The 25,061-nt window shown below is 44.1% G+C and overlaps 1 protein-coding gene across 3 annotated transcripts in view; it reads right to left on the minus strand.

Moving 5' to 3' along the window:
* DPP6 (dipeptidyl peptidase like 6) overlaps positions 1–25,061 on the minus strand; it is a 534,726-nt gene that overhangs the window by 378,122 nt on the left and 131,543 nt on the right. Inside the window, exon 1 of one of the 3 annotated variants that reach the window (XM_005527745.3) lies at positions 15,441–16,224. The exons of the other annotated variants lie outside the window; for them this stretch is intronic. Within the exon in view, the coding sequence (XP_005527802.1) occupies positions 15,441–15,641 (201 nt within the window). The 5' untranslated portion in view covers positions 15,642–16,224. Of the gene's footprint in view, positions 1–15,440; positions 16,225–25,061 lie in introns of those variants that run through there. 3 annotated transcript variants of the gene reach the window in all.

Consider the following 25,061-nt stretch of genomic DNA (forward strand, 5'->3'; position numbering starts at 1 on the left):
GCTTCCCCCCCAGCACCTGGGCCAGAAAGCACTTCTGCTGTTCCCCTCCTGCACTCCTCAAAAAGGGAGAGTACCCTTCTCCCAGTGCTGGAATAATTGGTAAGAAACTTGCTGCCTCAGAGCAGTCCTGCTACATTAAACATCTTCCCATGTATGAGTGTCATCACTTGATTTGAAGAAGTGGCTGCATGAAACCAGTCTGTGCCATGGGTCAAGTTCTCACAAGTGCTCAGGGCCAGACACAGAAAAGGACACAGCTGCTCACAAGCCATTCATACCCTGGCAACATTTAGAGCCCACTGTGAGCTTGAAAAACCAGCACTAGGGACACTGAGGGGAAGAAGCTAACAGGAATTGCCCAGCATTGCCTGTGGTACCCCTTTGTGGGTGATTTTTACACTCACCATCTGCTGAAGCGCAGAGCCTTTCACTCTAGCACTCTTACCACCACCAGCATACCCAGCCATGTTCACTTTCCCTGAGTTTTCTTTCCAACTGTCCCGTGTTTCCTGTGTTCAGAAAGGACAGGAGAGAGGAGACCCCTCCTGGGTCTGCAGCAACAGCCAAGAGCTCAGCCTGGGAGATAGGGTTTGGAACAAGGCTGAGAATGAATTCCAGACTTCTCACTAAACAAAGGCCACACAGTAATTAATGGGCAATTTTGCTCCTCCAGGTGGGGCCTCTAAAACAATTTGTGTTTCATTACTGAAAATTCCAACACATGTTAAACCTGCTCTGAACCTGCACAGTGCAAGGAGCCATTGAAGGGCACCAGGGGAGTTCCTACATGAAGTGAACCCTTGCTCTGCCTGTTTGTGAGTCACAGAGAAGCTTTATGAACCTGGGTGCTTACAGCTGGGCAGTTCTGCCACATGAGCAGCACTTCCCCTGTGCCTCAGGGGTGATTTGCATTAAGAAAGGAAAATACCCAGTAAGGCTGCTCAAACTCAGTTCAGTGTTCTCAGTCATTTGTATTGAGCTACTAAATTCTCTTCTCTGAGAATCTACAACTCCCATAGTCTGAAGATAATGTTCATACACTGTAGAAGTCCTATAACAGGAAACAAACTGTCTGATATTCTTCTGAGTTTCTCATCCACAGGCTTTACTTTGAAAACTGTCATTGTTATGGAGATAGTCAAAGCTGCAGTCCATGAAGGACTCTGGGACTCTGTAGAAACACTACAGCCAAGGAAAGGAAAGGAACATACAATTCTACAACAATAAGAGAAAAAGAACTGCACTGAATTAGATTTTCCCACACAGAATATTTGCAGCGTAAATGTCTATAGATGCTGCTGCCCTCCTACTGACAGACCTCTTGACATCTTACTTCTGGAAATGGAAAAGTGTTTGGCCTACAGGGGAGGTAGCTGGAAATGCTCAGAGATATCACAGACATCTGACACAAGTTGTTTGAAATGCAGCAATCAAGTGACTCTCAAATAAATCTGACTGAACTATCTTAAAAATATATTCAAAGGACGGATTCAGCCCTGTATAACCCATTTTACTGTGATTCTTTTTTCTTTAAGCAGACACAGAGTCTAATAACCTTTACCTCTTCTGGAGATTCTTCGAAAAAATGTTTAGCCTGTATCAAAATTGAGCCCCTGTTACCAAGCTGGGGGCAGAGACCTCTTCAGCAGCTCATGCAAAATTTCAATAGATTTAGTTCCAAAAGTGGCCCCTATGTTTTCTCTGCTTCCAAGAGCAGAGATATAATCCAGAGATATAATCCAATAAAAGTAGGGTTTCTGCGATCTAGCCTAAAGCTAGATATAACTTTTATCTTCACCCAGTCCTTCTGGAAGACTGTTTCAATACTTCAATGCTCAAAATCTTAAAAATCTTGTTACTTCCTGCCTAAAACAATTTATGACCAGATCAGAGCCATCAGTTCTTATTGCAGCAATATCCTTCATTTTAAAAAAATTTACTGTCTCCAGAGAAGGGCCCATTGACCTGAATAAATGAGAATCAGTGATTATTGAAGCTGACCAAGAAAAATGCTGGAAATGCCTCTGTCTGACAATGAAACTTTCTCCTAGATAAATATCCTGAGGATGGACACATTCTCCATTTCAGCTTTTATCATCAAAAGAGAGAGACCAAGTCATGGAAATTTCTAATCTCCTGCTTTGATAAGAGATAAGACTTATTAAGCATAAAAAGCCTCTTTGCCTTTTAGTAAGCACATAGATTTACATTTTGAAACTCTGAAGATTATGTCACAGGGATGTAAAGAACATATTTTGGTGCTGTATCTTGCTGGACTGCTCTGAGCTCCAGAGGAAAAAAAGAGAAGTAAGCACTAGCTATGAGATACATTTTAAGTTTTCATCAGAAAGTTCAGCAATGTCAGTAGACAAACTCTCAAACAGTTTGATTAAAAGCAGACACAAGATTTCTTCACCCAGTCTTAGAAATTCGGGGTATCTAAACTGATGTTAAGAGGCTCAGCTTCCAAATATCTGTTTGCTCATTTACCCCTTAACTAGCCTCTGCTTCACATTCATGGAAACAAATGGAATAGAAAAATAAACCAGTCACATTTTCTTGCTTGTTTGGAAAGGCACAGCCAGCCCATGTGAAAGGAGGGAGAGGGAGAGGCGAAAGGCAGTCCCCAATGCCCAACATGTATTTTACAATCAGTTGATAAATCATCCTTCTTCTGTTTGTAGAAATGCCTTGAGCAGAACAGAGCAGTCCTGAAATGGTTCATTACTTACAAACATCTGATGAAAGTGGATTCAGCTTTTGGTTTATGATCCAACATGCTGGAGGAAGATGAGTTTTCTAGATGAGATACAGGCTATACACATAAATGCTTCTTTCTGCTTTTCAGTGTTGTGCAAGGCGCTGGGTTAAAGAAAAACCCAGGAGTGGGCTGCTGCCAAAATGAGCCCCACAGTTATCCCTTCTAGAGACATTGATCCTTGTACAATTCATCTTCACAATGTTGTGGCAAAGAGGAAAAACCTCTGTTACACACATCTTTTATCATTTTTTCTTTAAGTTACTTTAAGTCTTACAGTTTATTAGTCTTCCCCTCAATTATCTCAGCAATCTGCCTTTCAAGCAGTGCTCACCAAACCTTTCTCAAAAGGCCCTGAAGCCTGCTGATAGAGTTGTCTCACAGAAGCCTTGCTAATAGTAAACGTTTGGAGTGCTTTTAATCATTTTATGAAGTTAGGAAATTCTCATCTATTAAACTGCAGCAGACCACAGAGAAATTTTATGGCTTGTCACCGATCGAGATCAGGTGAAAGGAATGCAGAACGGTGCTTTCAAATTAAATTACAGTTTTTCAGGTTGGACTGGCACAATCTGTCTTCAGCAAAAGAGGAGCCTTGTGTGGAACTTTTAGAGCAAATTCAATCATCCGATTCACACTGCTGCTCCCTACATTTTACACTGAGCTGCACAGTTAAAAAGCTGACTGTGGCATTCTCAGGCATCCTTCCAGCCCAATGGCCATGTGCTATCTGCCAAAAGACCATTTCCATAAGAGCTCCAGCTTAGCACACAGGGAGAGACAGTGAAGGAACACAGTTACAACTGGGGGGATTTCACATGCAGATTTACTGGGTGTGATTAAACTGGCTTTAACCGTGCTCTTCACCTTCACCTTCTCTGCCCAGTGCCATGAGACACTTCTCTGTAGCTCATGCAAAAAGGAGAGAGCCACCACAGAGCTGTGCAGTTGTTATGAGCACCCTTGTGTCTGGGGGAGAAAGGAATTGTTCCCTCATGACCCAACAAGAGAGAAAACAGAGAATTTCCTCTTTTTTTCTCTCTCCTCTAAGATCAAGTTTGCCATCGCCTGGGGAAGAACAACTTCCTGATGAACGTATAACTTGCTATTGACTGAACTGTAAAAATAAAACAGAACAAAACAACAAAAGTAACCATTTTGGCCACCTTTATATGTGCTCTGAATGTACATCCTGTGAATGTGCTGTTACCTTTTCTGAACCTTCATGGGAAAAGAATTGCAACTCCCCCTGAATTTAAATGGTCACAGACAGTGAAGGTGCTCCTGCCCATGGGAAAAGATAATTTTTAAGATCCCTTGCAACCCAAACAATTCTGTGATTTCTATTATTCTCCTAGAGGCCTCTCCAAACATCAAACACACTTCTACACAACCCTGTAATACAAACACAGTTAATTTAGGCTGAAAGTACACCAAAAAAAGAGAGATTATATTCTGGTGTAAACTGAAATGTAAAGGGACAGAGTTTTTTAAGTGAAAAAATATACCTTGAATTTGTTATTCACATTTTGAACATATCATAAGCATAATAATTTTTTTTTCCCAAACCTGCAGGTGTAACACTACATAAGTAGTCAGAAGTTAAGTATTTATAGATTACCTTCTTAGAGACATTACAGAAGAGGAGAGGATGAAAACTATATGGCTTTTCTGTCAGATGTCTTATAAAGTTATTAAATATTTGCTAAATTCTAAAGAGAAAAAAAATATAAAAGTTATAGAACAAAAATACAGCAGAAATGGCTTTTAATCTCTTCCCTCTGGAGGCACCAGAACACTTCATGAGAGATGGAATAAGAGTAGAAGGGACATTTCAGGAAAAAAACATCAGACAAAAATGCCCAGTATTCCAGACTGCAAAGAACCTGCCTTCCTGTCAAGAACTAGCTTCTAGATTAGGCTAAGTAGGAGGAAAGGGAGAATATGGAATATTCTGTCTCAGCCACAAAAAAAATTTTGCCCTATAGCAAGACAAAAAATTTTAGAAGCAAAATTCCGTATCTTCCAGTATCAGAGTTGGAATCCAGCTCTGTGCCTCATGGCTTTCTTCTTTCTTCTTTCTTTTCCTTGTCCTTTGTCTGTTTCTCATCCTCTTGTTTTTAATCTTGCTCCCAGAGTCTGCCTCATTCTTTCCCCCACTGGCAAATTAAACTGAGGACACTGATTGAAAATTCACACAGGCTCTTAATGAGTGTATCATGGCTGTGTCTCCTTTTGGGCAAAGAAAATCTCAGAAAGCTTTTAGCACACTAAAGCTGCCAGAACAGCCCAAACACCACACACACAGAAGGCAGAGAGTCTTTGAAAAAAAGAAAAAAAGAAACTTTAAAGACATCACCCACAAATTACTCCATTTACCCCATCTTCCTTTCCATATTTGCTTCCTTTTTTTTCCTCAGTGGCCTTTCCCACCCCCTGAGTACACGACTTTTAACCCAGACAACCCTTCCATCTATCAAAGGCCTGACATCCATGTTTATGCTTCCCCAGGACCAGTCTTGTCCCTTTACCACATTAGCTCACATTTCCATTTGTGACAATTCTTGGCATCTTTCCCCTCACCCAACCACTGTTTCCTTTTACACAACACGAAGCACTTTAGCAGCCAAAGCACAACAGTCTGATAACTGCTCACCCAGTATCATGTATCTTCTTATTATCTGCTACATTATCCTTATCTAATTGCATGCACTTTGGCTCAATCTGACATTTTCAAAACTACAGATGCTTATTAGCTTTTCTTAGCTAAAAGAAAAAATGTGCATTATAGTGATTATCAGTTCCTGGCACTGCCTGTGAAACATTGTAATGAGAGAGACCTTTAGCCCACCATAAACAAGCACAATCAGGGCCTGTTTTGGTTATTAACAATGTTCCTACAAATGTTGCCACTGTCAGAATTAATGACGGCACTACTAATTATTAATAATCTCATGTTTCTGTCTATGGGTTCTTTTTAGCCCCAAGCTTTAGGCCAAAACCAAAAATTATTTAATTCTGCACCACCACAAGGAAGCCACAAATGAAGCCTTGATTCCTTTATGGTGCCCAACAGATGCAGGTCCTGCCTCACAGGGTTAAATAACTGGCTGAAGGTCATGCAACAGGTCAGTGGCAAACCCAGGAGCTCCAAGACTTCCCTAACAGTTATTCCAAAGCTCCACCACTGACCCATGCCTCCCAAACAGAAGATATCTAAATGTGCCCAGAAATCAGAGAGAATTACTCCTTTAAGAAGCCAGTTTCGATCTCACAATCGTCAAACACAAGGAGTATAAACAAAGGAACTACAATAGATGGGGTTACTGTGATCCTAAACCTTGGCTATGTCAGTTTTAATTAATTACTCTTGTTTGCAATGACTCACTGTATGTGTTCTGACAAGTGTTTGTGCTGCAGTTCATAACAGAACAAAGAAGCTGCTTCAACAGCACACACTTTATCAGAGATACCATTGTGAAGCACTATAATAATAGTGTTTTCTCCATGTGTCTCCTCTTCTATCTGGGATTACACAAAAAAAAAAATAAAAAAGAGAAAGAAAAGAAAAAAATGAAAAAGAAGTTAATTCAGAGCAGGCAGAGGAACTGTATCAATAAAGTGCTTAGATTCATTATGCCTAGCATAAGAGTAGTAGAAGTGGAAATCTTTGGTTCACTATAAAGCATTTATGTGTCTATGGCAACATGGCTGTTGATTTCTACAGCTTCCCTGAGAACAAAGTAATAGAAGTTCGGTGTTTTAAATATTGCTTTTCTTTTCTAGCACATAGATGAAATGGAAAAACAAAATCAAAACCAGATCATATTTAATACAGGTTATACAGAAACATGAGGAAAGATTTAGCAATAAGTTACAAACAAATAAAGATGGGATTCTACAGTCACATGAAACATAATCCCACAAGCAATCTGTGCAAATCTCAGATCTGTGTATACAATAAACTTATCTTGGGACAATCAGTCTCTTATGCAAGAGGTCAAACACTATTTAAAGCAGATCCCAACATCCCCTTTGCTCTCTGCTCAAGTCTGCTTGTACTTTCCGCTGAAACACAAGATAACCCCACCTGCCTATCCTGAGAGGAGGGCAGGGGGACAGGCAGGAGCTGAACTATGCAGTGCCAGAGGGAATATCACTGGGAAGTGGCTGGAGTGGAGCCATCTGGGTTTTGCTGGGATATCCATCCATAGGCGCCAGGGCAGGAAGATAAGGTTGCCAGCAGCCACCTGTGTTAGACAAGGAGGAAGAACTGACTCATGGCTTCCCAGCAGTGCAAAAAACCACAGAATTCTTCTCCCATGAGGAAGGGCTGAGGGATGAGAGAGAGGAAGAGGTGAGCTGTGCTTGCTGCCTCTATGGCTTATAGGGGATTCAGAAGTCTTGGGAGCAAATGGGAAGAGCCCTCCACCACAGAGCCACTGCCAGTACCACCCCACCAGCCAGCAGCAGCAGCTGCCTTTTCTATGACCCTGGTACAAGCATAAGTGTCTGTTTTGATACTGTTAGCAGGTCATATTTTTTCTTTTGCCAAAGGCTGGCCTTATAAATAAAAGTCTTTTTTAGTCCCCCTTAGCCAGAGGCACTGCAGGGCACTTGAATTCATCTTCAGAGACACAAACTGTACAGAATGGGCTCTGCAAAACATTGCTTATACCCTTGAGAAGGGACAACAGGCAGCAACAAGCCTCCTGCTGCTGCTGGACTTCTCCCTCTGCCCCTGCCAGAGCAGGAGGAAGCAGCAGCCACGGGGATCCTGTGTAAACCTCCTGCAGGTTCTGCTCACCATGTGTCTTCAGATCTTAGAGACTGCAGCAACATCTGTAATTGCTGTAATCTGCATGGGTTTCATTTCTCCTCTGGCCATAACACCACGGCTACATTCTTTTATAGAGAGTTTGAGCTTATTTTAATGGAAAATAAGGAACACGAACATGCTTTTGTCATAAACACTTTAAAATTAATGACTGTGGTATAACTGGAGTTGAGGTTACCAGGCATTTCCCACTGCTGCATTTCCATTTCGTGTAGCTCTGTACATCCCAGAGAGAAAGCCTGGGGAGAAATTTGCATTTGCTTTTGAGGTCTGCCTAGACTGAAATCTGCTTGAAATGCTGGAACAGATGCTATTGACAAATACAAAAAAGAAATATAAAAAGCCCCAAACCACCCCCTCCCTGAAACATTATAACAAAAGCATTAAGATACTCCTGTCCTTCCTTTTTGGATGCTTTAAATCTCCTTTTGCTCAAAGCAAACTCCAAACCCTTGAAGAGCTAGAGGGATCAGATATTTGAAATGTCACAGGAAAACTGTCAGAAATTAGTGCTAGATACAGCAAAGACTTAAATGTGCCAGACTTCACAATTAGTTTTACACCTGTAAGAATATCTGTGGTGATAACTGGAACAATTTTTAGTCTTAAAGCCCCTGGGGCCCAGAAGCAGAAGTTGCAATAGCTCACAGGGCTGAGCCATAGCAGCCCATTGCTGCCACAGAGCTGAGAGGAACTGTCCATGTGCTACCTCAACCTCCAATTTCCCATTTGCAAAGTGAACATAATAATAAGTGCAGATTTTAAAGGCACAAAGACTACAGCTCCTGAATGAATCTACGTGATAGCTGAGCTCTAATAACAAGCATCTTGTTTAGAGTAAAATAATTTACACTTCGTAAGTGATAAACAATTAAAAACCATACCCAGTTTTCCTCAGCAGAGTCACAAAATTGGCCTTTTTCAAATTACCTCACACATATCAGTACCTCTGTGTAAACTTAAATGTTTGCAGAGTGAATGAGCAGCAGACCCCTCTCTACCTCTCCCCCTGCCTCCATATTGCAAGTTCCCCGAGGAACTTAAAAACTGCATTAATCTTTGCTGTAATCTTTGGGAAGACTTTCAAGTGCTATTTTAACAAAATAAACTATGAAATATCTTTAAATTAAAGCACTTAAAAATAATTAAAGTAATTAATTAAAGCTCTGGTTGCATGTGGAAAATTTAGGTTCTCAACCACTCTACAGGTGGAAATGTTGTGAAGGATTTCTCTTTCCACTACAGAGAAACCACGGCCCATACCCCCTTCAGAACACTTTTCTGGATTGTACCACCATGCTCTTCCTCTGCTCCCTTCTGCACTGCTCTGTGCTGCAAAACATCCATGAGCCCAATGCTCATTCCAACTCTCTTTTATAGTTATATACTGGCAGTAAAGATTATGGCACAGTGATCTATTTCTATAGAGGAATGCATACACTCAAAATATGCTTTAACTCAGTTAACTCACCCACTCTGAATCTCACCAGTACCAAACACCCACAATTTAATGAATACGCAATATTTTCAAAGGTGTATATATCAGTAAAAAAACAACTGAACCAAAATAAGTATTTGTGCATCTAAGTAGGAAATATATTACAGTATGTATTTTTGTGTTTGACCACAAATATTTTGAAATGCCTTGAAAGTACAAACTTAAATTATCGGGGTGTACTTTTGAAAAGATGCACTGTATCACAACCCACTATGAGCGAAAGAGGCTTTTGAGAAAATAATGGCTTTTTCTTTTGCTTTCCTCCAGGAGAAGAAACATTTCCTTAGAAGGAAGGTTTGTTTCTTCCCTCCTTCCTCCATGTCTGAATAAGGGGCCACTACAAACTATTGTTGAACCATTTCTTATGAGCTTTGAAAACAAGTAATTCTCCCTGAAGGTGAAAAAACCTGCCACCAGTTCCATCAGACCTAGAGAAAGCAGTAAGGAATTGAAGAGCCCCCAGGTGTAGGTGTGAGTTGTAAACAAGTGTGTGCTTGATGCTTTCCTGGAAAATCAAGGAAAAGCAAGGAAAAGCATAGGAGCAGTGTGATCACGACACGCTGCCACCCCTTGGTCACGGGATGAAAACACTCACTCCTCACGGCAGCGTGCTGGGAATCATCCTGCACATCAGGCAAAAATCCCAGGGAAATCCACATGCACGTAATGAACTGTAAAGGGAGATTCTGCTGCACCAGCACAAGCATAAATGTATTAGCCCAAAGTAATGTAAAGCTTTTTATTTCAAGGGACAAATTCTGCTGACTCCCAAAGAGCATTTTCCAAGCTGTGATAAACACCCTAAGGACTGCCTTCAGTCTGGCCTTTCCTGAAACAAAAATATACAAATGGGTGGAAAACGGCACATACTCACAGATTTTATTTTCTTTTCCCCACCTCCAATGTCTTTAAAAGCCCCTTGGAAACCAACTTGAGCTGCTCCAAGCCTGGGCTCAGTCTCTGCTTTCTGCACTCGAGCTCCCAGCTCAGAAAGAGAAACAACATGAGCTGAGTACTCTACGTGAGGTATCCCAACCTATGGCAGAGCTCACTACTATCAGAGACATGATTCAGCCTCTTCACACGGTTATTCCTGAATACTTAAAAATACATTTTCTCTGGCAGATTTTTTAGTGTGTGCATCATCACCATGGTTAGTGAAGACTGCAGAAACAGAGGCGGATTTTAAACTGGCAGCAAATACCGTAAGTTTGTTTAATTATAGATATAGCCATAAAGCAAAGTATAAAAAGTGTATCATCTGCAGATCAGTGTCCAGTATTCAGTAATCACAAAGTATACAAAGAGCTTCTGTGCAAATATAACCCACGATTTTAATAAGGTTTATAACTATTCCTTTTGAAGGAAATAAGCTGCAATTTTTATTTGTTTCAAAAGGTGATTTTACAGAATGACAGTGGGGTCTAACTATTTCCATGGAAATAACCAGTCCCCCTTGCTGCATCTTAATGGCTGGAGGGTAACTGAGTTCAGCATCCAAGAACTCACCAAGAAGAGGCAGAACAGGAGATTCTTACAGACTTAAACAGTTGGTTTTGCCCATACACACAGCAGTACAGAACTATAGATAGACTTCTGGTTACAATTCAGCTTGTTAGAGCTTACAACAAAGTTTAAACTAGTTTTTGCTGGTTTCTGCAGTCCCACAAACCCCCGTATGCAAACAACTCGTTCACCTCTTTTGGAGAAAAACACCCCACATTTGAAATGCGTGTTGTCTGCAGCTCAGGCCTCAACATTTCTGAGGGTTCTGTCCTTGACACACATCTCTAGGAGGCAATATCTCTTCCCATTAGACAAATAATGAACTGAAAATTAACACTTTCAATTACATGCAACAGCAAGTCTGACGTACCAAATTACTTTTTTTTTTTACACTGATGGCTTCGATTCTCACTTTCTCAGACTCTGCTAACATAGGCTATTTGATTTGCTAAATCCTTAATTTATCCAAGCACAAAACAGTTTTACTGAGGCATCTCAAAATAATCTTTATTTCTATGAAAAACTTCTCAAAAGGTAAATAAGTCTGAATAATCAATTGCAGAACTAATGAAGTATAGTATATAGCCAAATGTAGTTTTAAGAAAATGCAGAGAAGAAAGAAATATTCAGAATTCAATTATTGAAAACATATTCAGAGGAATGAAAGCTTTTGTACTTTGGGACTGGCTTTTTTATATGCTTAAGTCTCCTATTAAAGCCAGTAAGAGCTTTGGCCAAGTAATGAACCTGTAAGAATGCAGCATGTGGCATTTCATATAAAAAATGTTATGATGCTTCACTGGAGGATTCAATATTCTTAACAGATAACTTATCATACAAAATTAACTTTAAAAATACTTCTGTGATCATTGTTTTACAGTCAGTGCCTTATAGAATGGATCAATATTCCACGTTACAGGAAAGTGTTGAATTTTTTATGCACCTGATTAATGCATTGTTATCATCCCAGTAATTAAAAGGAGCAGCATTACACACAATCAGCATGATACATCTTACTCAGCACCTCCTGGCAGTTGCCTGCAAAAATTAAACTCATTAATCACTGTGATGCCAAGAAAGAAGCCTGGAAAAGATGAAGAAGCTCTATTTTATGGGAAAAAAGTTCTCAAGTCAACATGTAGGAGAAAATCCCTTCCACTGTACAATATGCAAAGCATTTATCTCATCAGTCTAAAAGGTAAACCAATCAAAATTACTATTTAAAAGGGAACCTCATCAATTTAAAAAAGAGAACTACGCTTACAAAATTTTTCATAACCTGCTATACCAACACACTAAACTGAACAAAAAGTTCTCACAGATGTTTCCTCATCTAAATAAATGGAGTGAAAAGCCAACAAGGTATATACCTATAACAAGGTAAATATGTCATCTGAATTTTATTTAGAGCTGTTGAAATAACTTTAATATCATTAATGCCACAGAGACAACCAGTAAATGCTTTTCTGGGGTCGTTTATACAGAGCCTAGTTTCCTTATTATCCCTCCCATAAATAACATGATTGTCTCATCAGAAGAACAATTAACATGAAAAATTTGCAAGACTTTATCCAGCTTTTGTTCAGTAGTTAGGTTTACTGTATATATGTTTTCTCATACACCTGCCATGAGTTGAATCATAGTAAAAACTATTTAAAATTCTAAAGAATGCTGTGATCTCTACTTTGCTATATTTTTATGTTACTAAAACAATGTTCTCAAGTGTGTCTCAATATCTGTAAGTTATCAGTTGCCATATAAAATCATTATAGATTTTGATTTGAATTTTGTTAGGGAGCTACTGCCTCCTCTTTAACTCCATAGAGGTTTCAAGTATTATTTTTCCACCAGTAGTATTTCCAGTGGACAGAATGCTTACTTTCAATACTGTGACCTTCAAAGGCAAGATCCTGTCTTTCCCTCTGTTTTGTTCTGCATTGAGGTCTGTGCTGTTGCTTCAAAAATACTGAATGCAGCACACGTATTTCAATAGGAAAAGTCATCATCAGTAACCCATAAAATACACTCAGTTCTCTCCCTATTATTAATCACATGACAAAGTTAGGAACAGAACAGTCTCATTCTCAGGTTTGTTTTGATATTTCCAAGTGTGGAAAGGGAGAAAACCCTTTGGTTTTTTATGTTTAAATTCTGGGTTTTCCTCCTACATTGATGTTAAAAGATGAAAGACAACATGAATGTCCCACTTGTGCAAAACAGAAAACAGAAGTGTGGTCTTAGGAAAGAGTTTCCAGTGCTGTGTCCTTAAGCCCTTGCCTGTGATGAGCAATAGCACATACTCCTGGCACCCTGCACAAACAGATCACTCTCCTTGCATTCCTTCCGTGGTCTTTGCAAGCTGTCTGCCTCACTTTTCCCCTTTCCTCGAGGGTCTCATGCCCAGGCCTGGATTTGCTTGTCTTGAGTGAGCCTGACTGCTGCCACTCTGTCTCTGCTCACCTCGCCACAGACAAGGGCAAGAGGTCACTGTCAGCTGGCCTCGGCACAGGTCCTGGGACTGTTTGGGAGAGCAAACATCTCCTCTTCTTGGGTCTGGAGGGCTTCGGCACCTCGGACAGCTCCCCCTGACCCGGGACAGGGCTTCGGCACCTCGGACAGCTCCCCCTGACCCGGGACACGGCTTCGGCACCCCGCAAGCTCCCCTGACCCGGGACAGGGGTTCAGCACCTTGGACAGCTCCCCGTGTCCCGCTCCTCTCCGGTTCAGCACCGCGGACACCTCCAGCCGTCCCGCCCCCTCCTGCCGGTGCCTGGCCCCTCGGGCCGGACCCCCGCTCCCTGGAACACACGACTTAAAGTCCATTTCCACTGGCTTGTCATGATTTCATCCTCCCGACCCGAAGGACCCTCTGCCGGACACCACCAGCGCAGGTTTCCCAGTCTCTGCTGGAAGGGAGCACCTGTGAACTGCCGACCCAGGCCAGGGGACTCTCTCAGACAGGTTGCCCCCTTTAGAAACAATTCACACTAAGTGTCCACGTGAGTTTAGAAGTCGCCCCAAATCCCACAGTTTTTTGCTCTTCAGTGCAGAAGACACTAGGCAGGCACAGACAGCAGTGCCCAGCAGTACTCTTCACCCACACAGCTCGGGGAGGGGAGAGGAGGGGTGGGAAGAAAAGCAAGTAAAACTTTCCTTTTAGAAGTTAAAGTGTATTTTCATTAATATTATTTTGGAGCCTGTCAGCAGAAATCACTCGCACATGCTAAAGTGCAGGCTTTCCTCTGCTTCCGGACTCAGCGCTTCTGGTGATCAGAGAAGCGGCTCCAGACATCTGCTGTCTCCAAACCCAGGAAAGCGAAATTAAAACAATGAGGAAAATGTGCCTGAGCCCAGCCCTGGAGGTGGCACTCCGCTGGTTCGCAGCGACACCTAGAGCCCAACACACCGCCGGGAAGGGCCCCCTGTCCCCAGCCACGCCGGAGAGAGTCACGGGTGGGTGCCCAGGAAAGGGGCCCGGTGTCCTCCTGCAGCTGACCAGGGCCAAGGAGCAGCAGTTCCAAGATCGCAGCTGGTGAGCGGGTCACCGGCAAGAGTCAATTCAGATCCCTGTCACTGCTGTCCCCCGGGGCTGTCAACATTCAGTCACCTCGGGGAGAGGTTTAGGTCGATTGGCCCCATCGCTGACTGAAGTGCACTTGCTCTGTGGACCACTAATGTCTTTACGAAGGGACGGGGGAGTGGACAGGGATTTAAAAGATAATACGAGGATTGCATCCACAACTCTCTCCTCTGAGAGAAGCAACCCGCTGCTGTGGCTTGAAACTGTGCCTTGCTTGGGAAGGCTCCCAGAGCCAAAGCTAAACCCTGCTGCAAAGCTAACGCGTCCCACTCGGGCAAGAAGTATTTTTAACAGACACAAACATTATTCCCAACTGCAGCCATTTGCTTCCCCTTGTGTGTGCTTCCACAGAGGCAAAACACGCTCAAATCCGTCTGCAAAACCTAGCACCAGCCAGCGATGCGGAGCCACATGTTTTGGTTTATCACTGGCCCTCTTTCCCTCAGTCTTCTTGCTTTCCAAATCCCCCGTCCCCCTCCTCGCCACCCCGAAAGAACCGGGGGCAATCGACACAGACTAGTTTAACTCCATCGGACACAGCAGGCAGCCAGCGGCCTGGATTAGTCACTCGTTACTAAGGCGATATGCAGATGCACCCTTTGAAGTCGCTGCTCTCGAAGCAGCGCGGAGCGGAAGGTGCGCGGCCGAAGTTTGCGGCTTCCCCGCGGGGGCTCGCCCGGGGGCAGCGGGGAGGGGGACAGAGACACCCAGAAACGGCTGCTCAGGGGTTAAAAAGTTTCCCCGCTGCCAGGTTAGGGGGAGACTGACAGGAAAGCGAGGAGGGAGGGACAAGGTGAAGACTTCTGCCCGGGAGAGTGTTAAAGGGTAAAAAAAGGAATAAAAATAAAATAAAAAATTAAAAATATATATTTAAAAAAATAAAAGGGAGATGGGGAGCTTTGTCACGGAGCTTGGGGACAGCCGGACGGAGCTGGCACTTGGCGTTTGCTGAAGTGCTGACCCCGCGCCCCCCAGCCCCGCTCCACGGGAGCGAGAGCAGCGCAAGGAGCTCGGCAGCGGGGAGAGCTGCGGGGGCGGGCGAGCCCTGGCTCCCCTCGACTCCCAGCGGGCTCCGTCCCGTACCATCCCCGGCACTTCAGGGGAAGGAGAGGAGCGCAAAGACCCGCCAGGAAGAGCGGACAAACCGCAAGAAATCGCTGCCAGCTTAGAGGGGCACACAGCCATCCCGCAGGACAGGGGGCGGGGAGGGGGGGGCACCCAAAACCCAACCCAACCCCACGCCAACGACACCGGCGCTTACATCCTCCTCCTCGCAGTCACTTCGCGACTGGTACTGGAAGCGGGGCCGGCTGCCTTCCTGTTGCAATGGACGCGGGGTCTTGCCGGCAGCGCCGTCCTCCTCGCTGCTCTGGGCGCCCAGGAGGTGACTCGCTTCGGGGGGAACGGGGAACGAGCGGGAGGTGTTGATCTTCCCGCTGAACCGCTGGTACAGTGAAGCCATGAAGTCAGTCCGCGGGAAACGAGCGAGAGGGAGGGAAAGAGAGAGCCGCTTCTTTTTTTCTTCCCCTCCTCTCTTCTGTTTTAGCTACAGCATGCTACACGCGGGTGAGGATCAGTCCCACATCAGTGGGAGGGAGAGCGAGGAGGATCCTGCTCCCCGGTCCTCTGCACCGGCACCCGGAGAGAAGCCGGGGGATTCAAGAGAGCAGAAACGGGGGAGTGATGAGAGGAAGAAGACAGAAGATAGATAAATAAATAATAAAACGCAATCGAGCCGTAACACCACAGGCCCCGGGAACGCTGCACCATCCAGTGTTGGGAAGGGAAAAAAAAAATAGAAGAGGAAAAAAAAAGAACCAAAACACTCCACGAAGACGTACCCCCGATAATGGCGCCTGAGTGGATCAGCATTAAATGTGCTTTGGGGGTGTGCGTGTGTGTTTGCAAAAGCAGGGAAAAAAAAAAAAAAAGGAAGGGGGGCTGGCTCAATCGCTGGCTGTCAGCGGCTCCCCAGGCAGAGGTGGCGGAGCAGTCGCCTCCGAGGTCGCATACCAACAGTGTGCACAAGCGACAGGCAGAGTGACAGAGTGTGTGAGACGGAGTGGAAGAGGCTGGGAAGCCTCATTCAAAGCACGTTGCTCTTCGTGGGAAGGAGGGCCCTTCTACGATCATCTCCTTTTCGGTACCTTCTGGGGCTTTTTCCTGCCTATTTTTTTTATTTTTTCCCGGGAAACAACTGAAAAAAAAAAAAAAAAAAAAAAAGAAAAAAAAAGAAAAAAAAAGACAACAGACACCTGATCGCCAGCCGAGAGAGAGAAAAAGAGGTGGGGAGGGGGAAGGCGAGGCTGGGAGGCGGGACCGGCAGCTGGAGGGGCTTCGGGCGGCCGCTGTGCGCGGAGTGGCTCGGCCCCGAGGAAGGGGCGAGGGGAGGGAAGGCGAAGCCTCCCCACTGCCCTGCCTTGCCCCAGTGGGCACGGCTCAGTCCGGCCAGCGGGCACTGCCCGGTCCCCGTCCCCTCCGCCCGTCTTCTTTACCCCCACGGCCGGGGAGAGGAGGCAGAAGAGGGGGGTTGCGGGTTTTTTGGAGGTGGTCGTTGTCGTCGCTTTTTAAAATCATCCGGTAAATCGCGTCTCTTACTATTTTTGTATTAATTCAGTTTTGCTGCATTAAAACGTGCTTCAGCGCCCCTCAGTGGAAATCCGCCCAAAGCTGCTCCCGGTGGCTCCGGCTGGGGAAAAACAACCGCGATCCCGGCGCCGGGGATGGATCCGGGGCTGGGCTGGCCAGGGGCAGGGGCAGGGGCAGGGGCAGGGGCAGGGGCAGGGGCAGGGGCAGGGGCAGGGGCAGGGGCAGGGGAAGGGGAAGGGGAAGGGGAGGGGGAAGGGACAGGGGCTGGGGTCAGGGTCGGATCCGGGGCCGGGACGCGCCAGGAACCCCCGGCACGGCCTTTGTTCGGAGCCGCCGGGAACTGCACGGGCCGGGGACACCGGACACTGCTCGGGCTGGGGACACCGGGCACTGCTCGGGCTGGGGACACCGGGCACTGCTCGGGCCGGGACACCGGGCACTGCTCCTGTCGGGACACCGGGCAGTGCTCGGGCCGGGGACACAGGGCACTGCTCGGGCTGGGGACACCGGACACTGCTCCTGTCGGGACACCGGGCACTGCTCAGGCCGGGACACCGGGCACTGCTCCTGTCGGGACACCGGGCACTGCTCGGGCCGGGACACCGGGCATTGCTCCTGTTGGGACACCGGGCACTGCTCGGGCCGGGACACCGGGCACTGCTCCTGTTGGGACACCGGGCACTGCTCGGGCCGGGACACCGGGCACTGCTCGGGCCGGGACACCGGGCACTGCTCGGGCCGGGACACCGGGCATTGCTCCTGTTGGGACACCGGGCACTGCTCGGGCCGGGACACCGGGCATTGCTCCTGTTGGGACACCGGGCACTGCTCGGGCCGGGACACCGGGCACTGCTCCTGTTGGGACACCGGGCACTGCTCGGGCTGGGGACACCGGGCACTGCTCCTGTTGGGACACCGGGCACTGCTCCTGTTGGGACACCGGGCACTCCTCGGGCCGGGACACCGGGCACTGCTCGGACCGGGGACACCGGGCACTGCTCCTGTTGGGACACCGGGCACTGCTCCTGTTGGGACACCGGGCACTCCTCGGGCCGGGACACCGGGCACTGCTCGGACCGGGGACACCGGGCACTGCTCCTGTTGGGACACCGGGCACTCCTCGGGCCGGGACACCGGGCACTGCTCGGGCTGGGGACACCGGGCACTGCTCCTGTTGGGACACCGGGCACTGCTCGGGCCGTCACCGCGGAGCTGCCAGCGGGGTCCTGCCCAGCCAGCCCAGCACGGCTCCTCGGGACGGAGTGTGACTATTCCTGTTGCTCCAGCACCAGGCACCAGGGTTTCCATAGCAACAGATGCTTAGGAAAGTTGCAGAGTTGCTGTCCCCTTTTGTGCTCTCCAACACCCTCCCCGCTGACCTTTAAATTTACCAGAGATATTGGGGTCACAACACACAATGCATAAATCAGTGTTTCCCCATCCCCATTAAGAGACTTGCTGCTGGATAGCTTACAAACTTCAGTATAATTTAACTAGTGAATTTTATGGGCTAAAATTCTGTTTCTAAACACTGTTCTTGCTTAAAGTTTTAGCTGTTAATATAATATAATCTCTGACATATGTAATTTCACCAGTCTTAAAAAAACTCCACTTCAGCAGATCATGTATACAATATTCTAAAGTGCAACGATTCCCCCATCCATGATTTCAATAACTGCCTGATCAAAAATCTCTTTGCGTCTGAATAGTTTCATCCACTCCTTTTTATTTGTGTCTTCAAAGTCAGGCATGAAAAGTCCTAACATTTAGATGAAAAGGGAACCTTATCTCATCAAGAGAGAAAACAAAAACAAACGCTCTATCTCCTTCCTGACGGAACTTGAAAGAAGGAATCATTTTGATCTTCACAACTGAGATCCTGACATTTAATTAAAAAACAAGATGAGCACACAATGCTCTGAAGCCAAGGTCTGGCTTCTAAGTCATAGTGACATCCATCATAACAGAGGTAAATTTCCAGAAGCCACTTGGACCCCTGGTAACTTCTGTTTCAGACACAAATTGACTACCAAAAATCTGGACACATAACTCAGCTAAATTCCACCTTGAACTCTATTAATGATATTTGGAATCATCACGGCTTTATGATATTTGGAATTGGTGACAACTAGCGCTGAAAAAAAGGAACAAGAAAATAAAATTAAAAGAAGTAATACATTTTTAACTTCTAAGGAAAAACTAGGACACAAAGGAATAATCAAAGAAAGCCAAAAAAGGCAAGACAAAACCACTAGGCAGGAAAAACACCAAAGATTAAATGTCTGAATTAAAGAGTTTCAAAGAAGGTTTTCTCAGAAAAAGAGAAAACACTCAGCATCACAGCCCAGTTCAAAACGAAAGGAGCCTCTAAGGACCAATTCAGATCCAAATACATTGTTTGTGGTTTTAATTCTTAAGAACCAAGATTTCACATAATTGAGTTTGCTTAGTCATGCTCGCATATATTGGGCATGTATGTGTGTATACAATTCATGGAAAAATTATATTAAGGGAACACAAAATTGCAATGTCAAACACTTGAAAATCTCAGTAAAAAACAAACAGCCAAATGGTCCTCATCCACCAAAAGATCCTGATCATGTAGATCTGGGCTGTGATTCATTCACCCAAAAATAAATAATTACAGCTATTTAAAGGCATTTCTGATTCCAGCTCTCCCCTCCATGACAGACCAGGGACAGCAGAAACAATTTAATGTTGTGTTCTGGGTATCATGGTGGGTGAAGGAAGATGGGTTTGTACCAGTTGGGAACGGCAAGACACATTTCTGTCACCCTGCTGCAGCCAGAGTGACCTTGTGTGGAAGGGCTGAGCAGGCAGATGGAGGCAGAAATATCTTGAATAATAATGGTGCAACAAGATGCACCAGGATCAGTCTGTCGATGCCATTGCTGAAAGCAGGAGGATTTTTCTGACTCATAGGGGACCCAGATGATTGCATTAGGGACTCTGAGAGCACTCCAGCCTGCCTGTGCACACACAAGTTATCTCAGGACGTAGCTTGTTCCTGCAAGTGTGCTGTGGTAGTGCTGCCTGCTGCTAGGGAGGGACACAGCCCAGGGCTCAGTGCTGGAAGCACCTCTGCCCTCCTCTTGCCAGTCCGTGGTTAATTTGCAGTTCATCTGTGCATGACTGGGAGCCCAGAGTCCTCTACAATGTCCTGGTTATGTGACCAGGTACTGCCATGCATGTGCACACCAACGGGGCATGGAAAGCATGGAGCCAAAAAAGAAAAGAAAGACAGGAAACATCGAGACATGGCAGTAAAATGACACTAAACAAACACCACATCAGGAACTGAGGTTGCATTGCAGCAAAAGACCTTTCTAGCCCATGGCAAGATTTGAGGAGAAGTGAGCAATTTGCGTTATGAAATGTGTAAAGAGGCAAAATATTTCAAAAGTACAAACATAAGGTTCTTGTCTTTAAACACACATCCTACATGTAAGAAAAACCCTTTCCCTAAGCCCTGCAATGAGATCCCAAGATAAAAATCAAGGCACTTCAAAACAAACAGTGTCCTCAAACGTCTTTTAGTTGTATATTTAATTCAGTATCCGAAGTTTTGAAGGGAGGTTTGATTCCTAACTAGTGACATTTCCATCAAAATACAGTGTGTTAGTTAAGACATTTTCCCTGCAGCACAAAAGTATGTTTTACTGACATTTTTAAAGCATTCAGATAAAAATGACACTTTTTTCTCCCCATGTTGTATAAATAAACAGTGTCGCCATATTTCAGCGCTATTAATGTAACACAAGCAAAAGCAGGTCAAAGTCAAGCCCTACTGCCTTTAAAACTTTACATTAAATATTTGTTTTCAGACAAATCAACTCTGAATAACACTGGCAAAGAAACAAACCAGCAATATTACTCCTGGATATTTTGTATTTTGATATAACTTCTATCTGTCAGGGAATTCATGCATTGTTATTCATGTTCCATTCTTTTGTTCTGAAAAAGCAATTATGAGCTTGCTATCTAAATAATATAGAGTTTGTTACAGACAGAGCTAAACATGTGTCTGGTTTTCAAGTGGTGATAGTTATTAAGCAGCTGATTAATGTTTTTCTAACAAAAGATAAATATTCAATAGTTCAAGTACACTTTTTATTATTTGATCTATTACATTTTCATTTTCCAATGAACTTATAAAGGAATTTTAGAATTTTCTGTTGGTTTTTTTTTTTTTAGATCACTCCCAAAAAGGCCAAGTTAGTATTTTCTCTTAAAATGATTATTTATTAATATAAAACATCTGGGATCTTTTATAATAGCAACTGTCTAGGCACTAGAGAGACAAAGATACAATATTTTAACTCCTATTACCATGGTCAGCCAATATAAAATCATCCAGCTCGTGAATCTCTAACAGCCCCAGGCTTATGCCTTCTATACATCTGCTGCCTGGTGTCAGCTAAAACCCAACCAAACCAGAGCAGGGAATCCCTTTGCCATGCCAAATGCAGCAATTAGCAATCCCTGGGGATACACTTGATCACTCACTCTGATCTCACAGGTGTGCTGGGGGAGCACTGCACTGTGTCAAGTGACAGCAGGGCTGTGCAGGGGCAATGTGAATTGTGGAATTAGCATGCTGAGCTGCTTACTTTCTTAGCTCATTATTTGTGCTCGCAGCATCTCAGAGCAAGTGATGTACAAATGCAGCATTGGACAGTGAGTGAGGACATAGAGAAGCATATTTCTCTCTGGAATCACACACTGTTCAAAAAAATAATCTTGCAGGCCTTATGATTGATTAAAAAAAACAAAACTAAACAAAAAAAAAAAACAAAAACAAAAGTCCCTTAATAAACAAGGAAGCTCTCCAGGCTAGGCTAAGAGAAACATTGTTAAAGTTAGTTTTCTGGGCACCACAAGAATAATTCAGTCTTCCACAAGTGGTGGAATAAAGGCTTTTGTGGGGAATAGAAAACACTGATACTCAAGGACTGGGAATAACAGACAATGGTGGCTTTACAGGATACAAGATTTTGTGGAAAAAATAAAGTAGGCTGGAAGAAAAGGCTCTTCAGGAGAAGAGATGTGCCCAGAGGGAGCCAAAAAGAAAAAAATCAAAAGCATATAGAAGAGGCAGGGACACAGTGAAGTACCAGGAGGGCTGAGAGAAAAAGGAGATGAAGACAAGTGAGGTCAAAGAGGCAGAGAAGAAATGGACCAAAACTGTCAGAGATGGAAAGCACCAACATGCCTGGGGAGCAGGGAGCCAGGCTGGGGTGGTACAAGGTTAATTGGAGCCACACAATGTGAGCATTTTCAAAACCTGGGAGATCAGCTGCTCCAGAGGGCAATTCCAACACCTGGTGAATAAACTTTCTCTCAGTGGTCAGTCAGACTGGTGGCTGTGACCACCAAGAGTCTTGATGCCAACCAAGGCCTAATTAAATTAAATCAAGAGCATGTAGCTGAATATCAGCAGGTTCTTCCCGGTAGTGTGAGCAGGATTGTTTCCAAAGGAAATGGGTGCAAGTCCTAATGCTGAGGGCACCTATAAATAGCCTGTACGAGGCATTAGAAAATGTGCTGCAAGGCATAATCCTGCCAACTGGCAAAACTATAGATCACATGAGCAAGAAGGTCTTTCCCATATGTTTTTTTTATGATTTTGCAGTTGGTGCAGAGGTGATGAAAGGCAACAAAAAAAGAAAACCAACAGAGAAGAGAGGAGTCAGGACCAACGGTTTTGCAAGACTGGTGCCACAAAATGTTATGCAAAGCCTAAGTAAAGGAAAATACTGATGTACATGTGTTTGTACAGCTGCACACCACATCGGGGTTTAGCCCTGTAGCTGGTACTGACATTCATACAATAGAAATCTGTACTGCAGACAGTCATTCTTAACATTCTGTCTTTGGGAGCTTTATCTGAGAGAAGCTAGGGTGAAATCCCAATTCTGGGTCTTTAAGAGAAGCCAGGAAGTCTAGAAATACAGATAAATATTTTTTTCTTTGTCATCTATGTGAGACCTGGCTAACATTACTGAGCTGGTCTCTGCTATGCCCATTCCTCTCTGCTTTGTAACCCCCCGGTGTTTGATACTCAAGTCAGATACGCCACAACAGCAACCAGGTTGCCTGATTAATCTGATCTCTCAAGGGGGTTTTCAGTAAGAAAAGGGAATATATTTGTCTTCAGAAAGGCAAAGTAGGCTGTTGCAGGTCTATCAGAAAAGCAACCATCTTGCAAAAGCATCCCTCAGACAAACTGACTCGAGGCAGGAGATACTCTCAGCTCTCGTGTGAAAGGGATGCACAAGATTCCTGATCCATTTGTGTGCATGAGCCACATCTGCACATCCTTAATTGCCCAAGTTGGGAGAAGCTGATGCAATTCCTCCCTAATTCACCACTGTAAAACTGGCAGCACGCAGAAGCAAAATACCTTGGAGAAATTCTGAATTTCTACTTGGCAAAAAGAATTTGTTCATGAAGAATCTTGGAGAAGCAGAAGGAATTTAATGAGTTAGCGTTTCAAATGCATGCCACAGGATTCAAAGGGAGCAGACAAGACAAAATAATTTAATGTAAAGACTTTTTTAATATGATACAAAGATTTTCTTTAAACAGAACTGACTCCTCAGACTAGCTGTCACTAAATTCACAAGGGGTTTTTTTTGTTGCTTGGAAGAGAACTAAAACCTAGATTTACTAAAAGACTCAGGGGATGTAGTGACACAATTTTAGGTTTTGGAACCCCCCAGCTGAAAGGAAACCCTAGAGAGAAATATGAATATGCAGGGGAAAGAGTATATTTAGAGAAGTGGACATCTCAAAAAAGCTACCTTAGGCTAACCAAATATCCTCCCACTCCTTTGTTCTCCTTCTGGCCCTGCCAGACATATGTTTCTTCCTCCAGTTCGGCACAGATTTAACATATTAAAATATTATTCTCTTGCAGTATTTACAGAGAAAGGAGCAATGATGGAGGTTTGTAAAACCCCTCCCTGTGAGGGAGCATGCTGGATATTTTCTAGGAATAAATACTGGATCAGGCACTCTTGAAGGCTGTAGGAACACTTAATCCCAGTTTCTGTCTCCCATCAGGATCACAGACAGGCGAGGAGCTCTTGTGGGATGTCTTCATGGGCAGTTTTGAATGTACAGAACTGCCACTGGGGGTACTTCAGGAAGTTTCAAGCTGAACAGAAAAGCATCTGATGAGTTCCAGTTATCTGGAGCCAAGTGGGCTGTGAGCAGTGATTTTATACAGCACAGCTCTGGATTAGCTGTCTGAAGTTCCCTGAAATCACCTAAATGTAAATAATCCCATTTTGGATTTGGGACTAATTTAAATTGGTAGATATTTGTGCTTCTTCACTCTCAGGGCTGGTGCATGTTCTTTCATGCCTATTTGCCTTCATAAATTGATTAGGGAAAAAAGCTTACAGGCTTGCTCATAGTTTTCCAAGTACAAATTACACCATTTGTCCAATTCACCTGTCTCAGTAACATAAAGGAGTTACTGAGTAACATGGAAGTTATTTTAAAGGTTTCTAAATGTTTCTGGTTAACTGCCATTATGTAACAACAAATATACAGGATTATAAATGGCTGTCAAACAGTGAATTATTTTTTTTTTAAAGGTGGGAGACACAAAGACAAGAATTGAATGCTGATAGGAGATTAATAAATTACATCTCTACGAGTTTAAAAGAAGTTTATGACCAAAGGTGTTTAGAGTCAATAAACAAGCCAACCAATGAGAGGTTTTCATTTTAAACACCTCTTAGGATGTACCTGGATTAAACTCACCAACATCTGTGCTTCTTTTTAATTTTACTGCCAGAGGCACTAAGCTTTGCAAGGGTATTCAGCAACGTGAGGTACTGGAATACACACTGGAATTATCAAAATCAGACCAGTGATATGAGCGGCTGCTTTGGAAAATTCCAGAGGATATTCACATGAATCTTGATGTATTCATTGCTTGTACCTAAATTTAGGGGCATTTTATTTCTAGTTGCTAGTTAAGCTGACAGAGATCTTATTGGCTTGTTAAGTAATATCCTTAAAAAACAAGTAAACCAAATGCTTTTTGAAAGAAGCCAGGCACACATCTAGTCACTCCTGACTTAGAGATAGATCTACATGTCTATTTATTTGCATATGCCAAGGAATCATAAAAGCATGTCAAGTGAACTGAAGAAAGTATGAAAACTAACTTTAGAGATGTTCAATATTTTCACCACACAGATAAAAGCAATTCAGGACTCTGCTAAGTGAAAAAATACAAGCTGCTTCATCATGATCT

Source organism: Pseudopodoces humilis, chromosome 1 (genome assembly GCF_049639895.1).
Source record: "Pseudopodoces humilis isolate 2021_Gansu_Grassland_sample_001 chromosome 1, ASM4963989v1, whole genome shotgun sequence".
NCBI lineage: Eukaryota > Metazoa > Chordata > Aves > Passeriformes > Paridae > Pseudopodoces > Pseudopodoces humilis.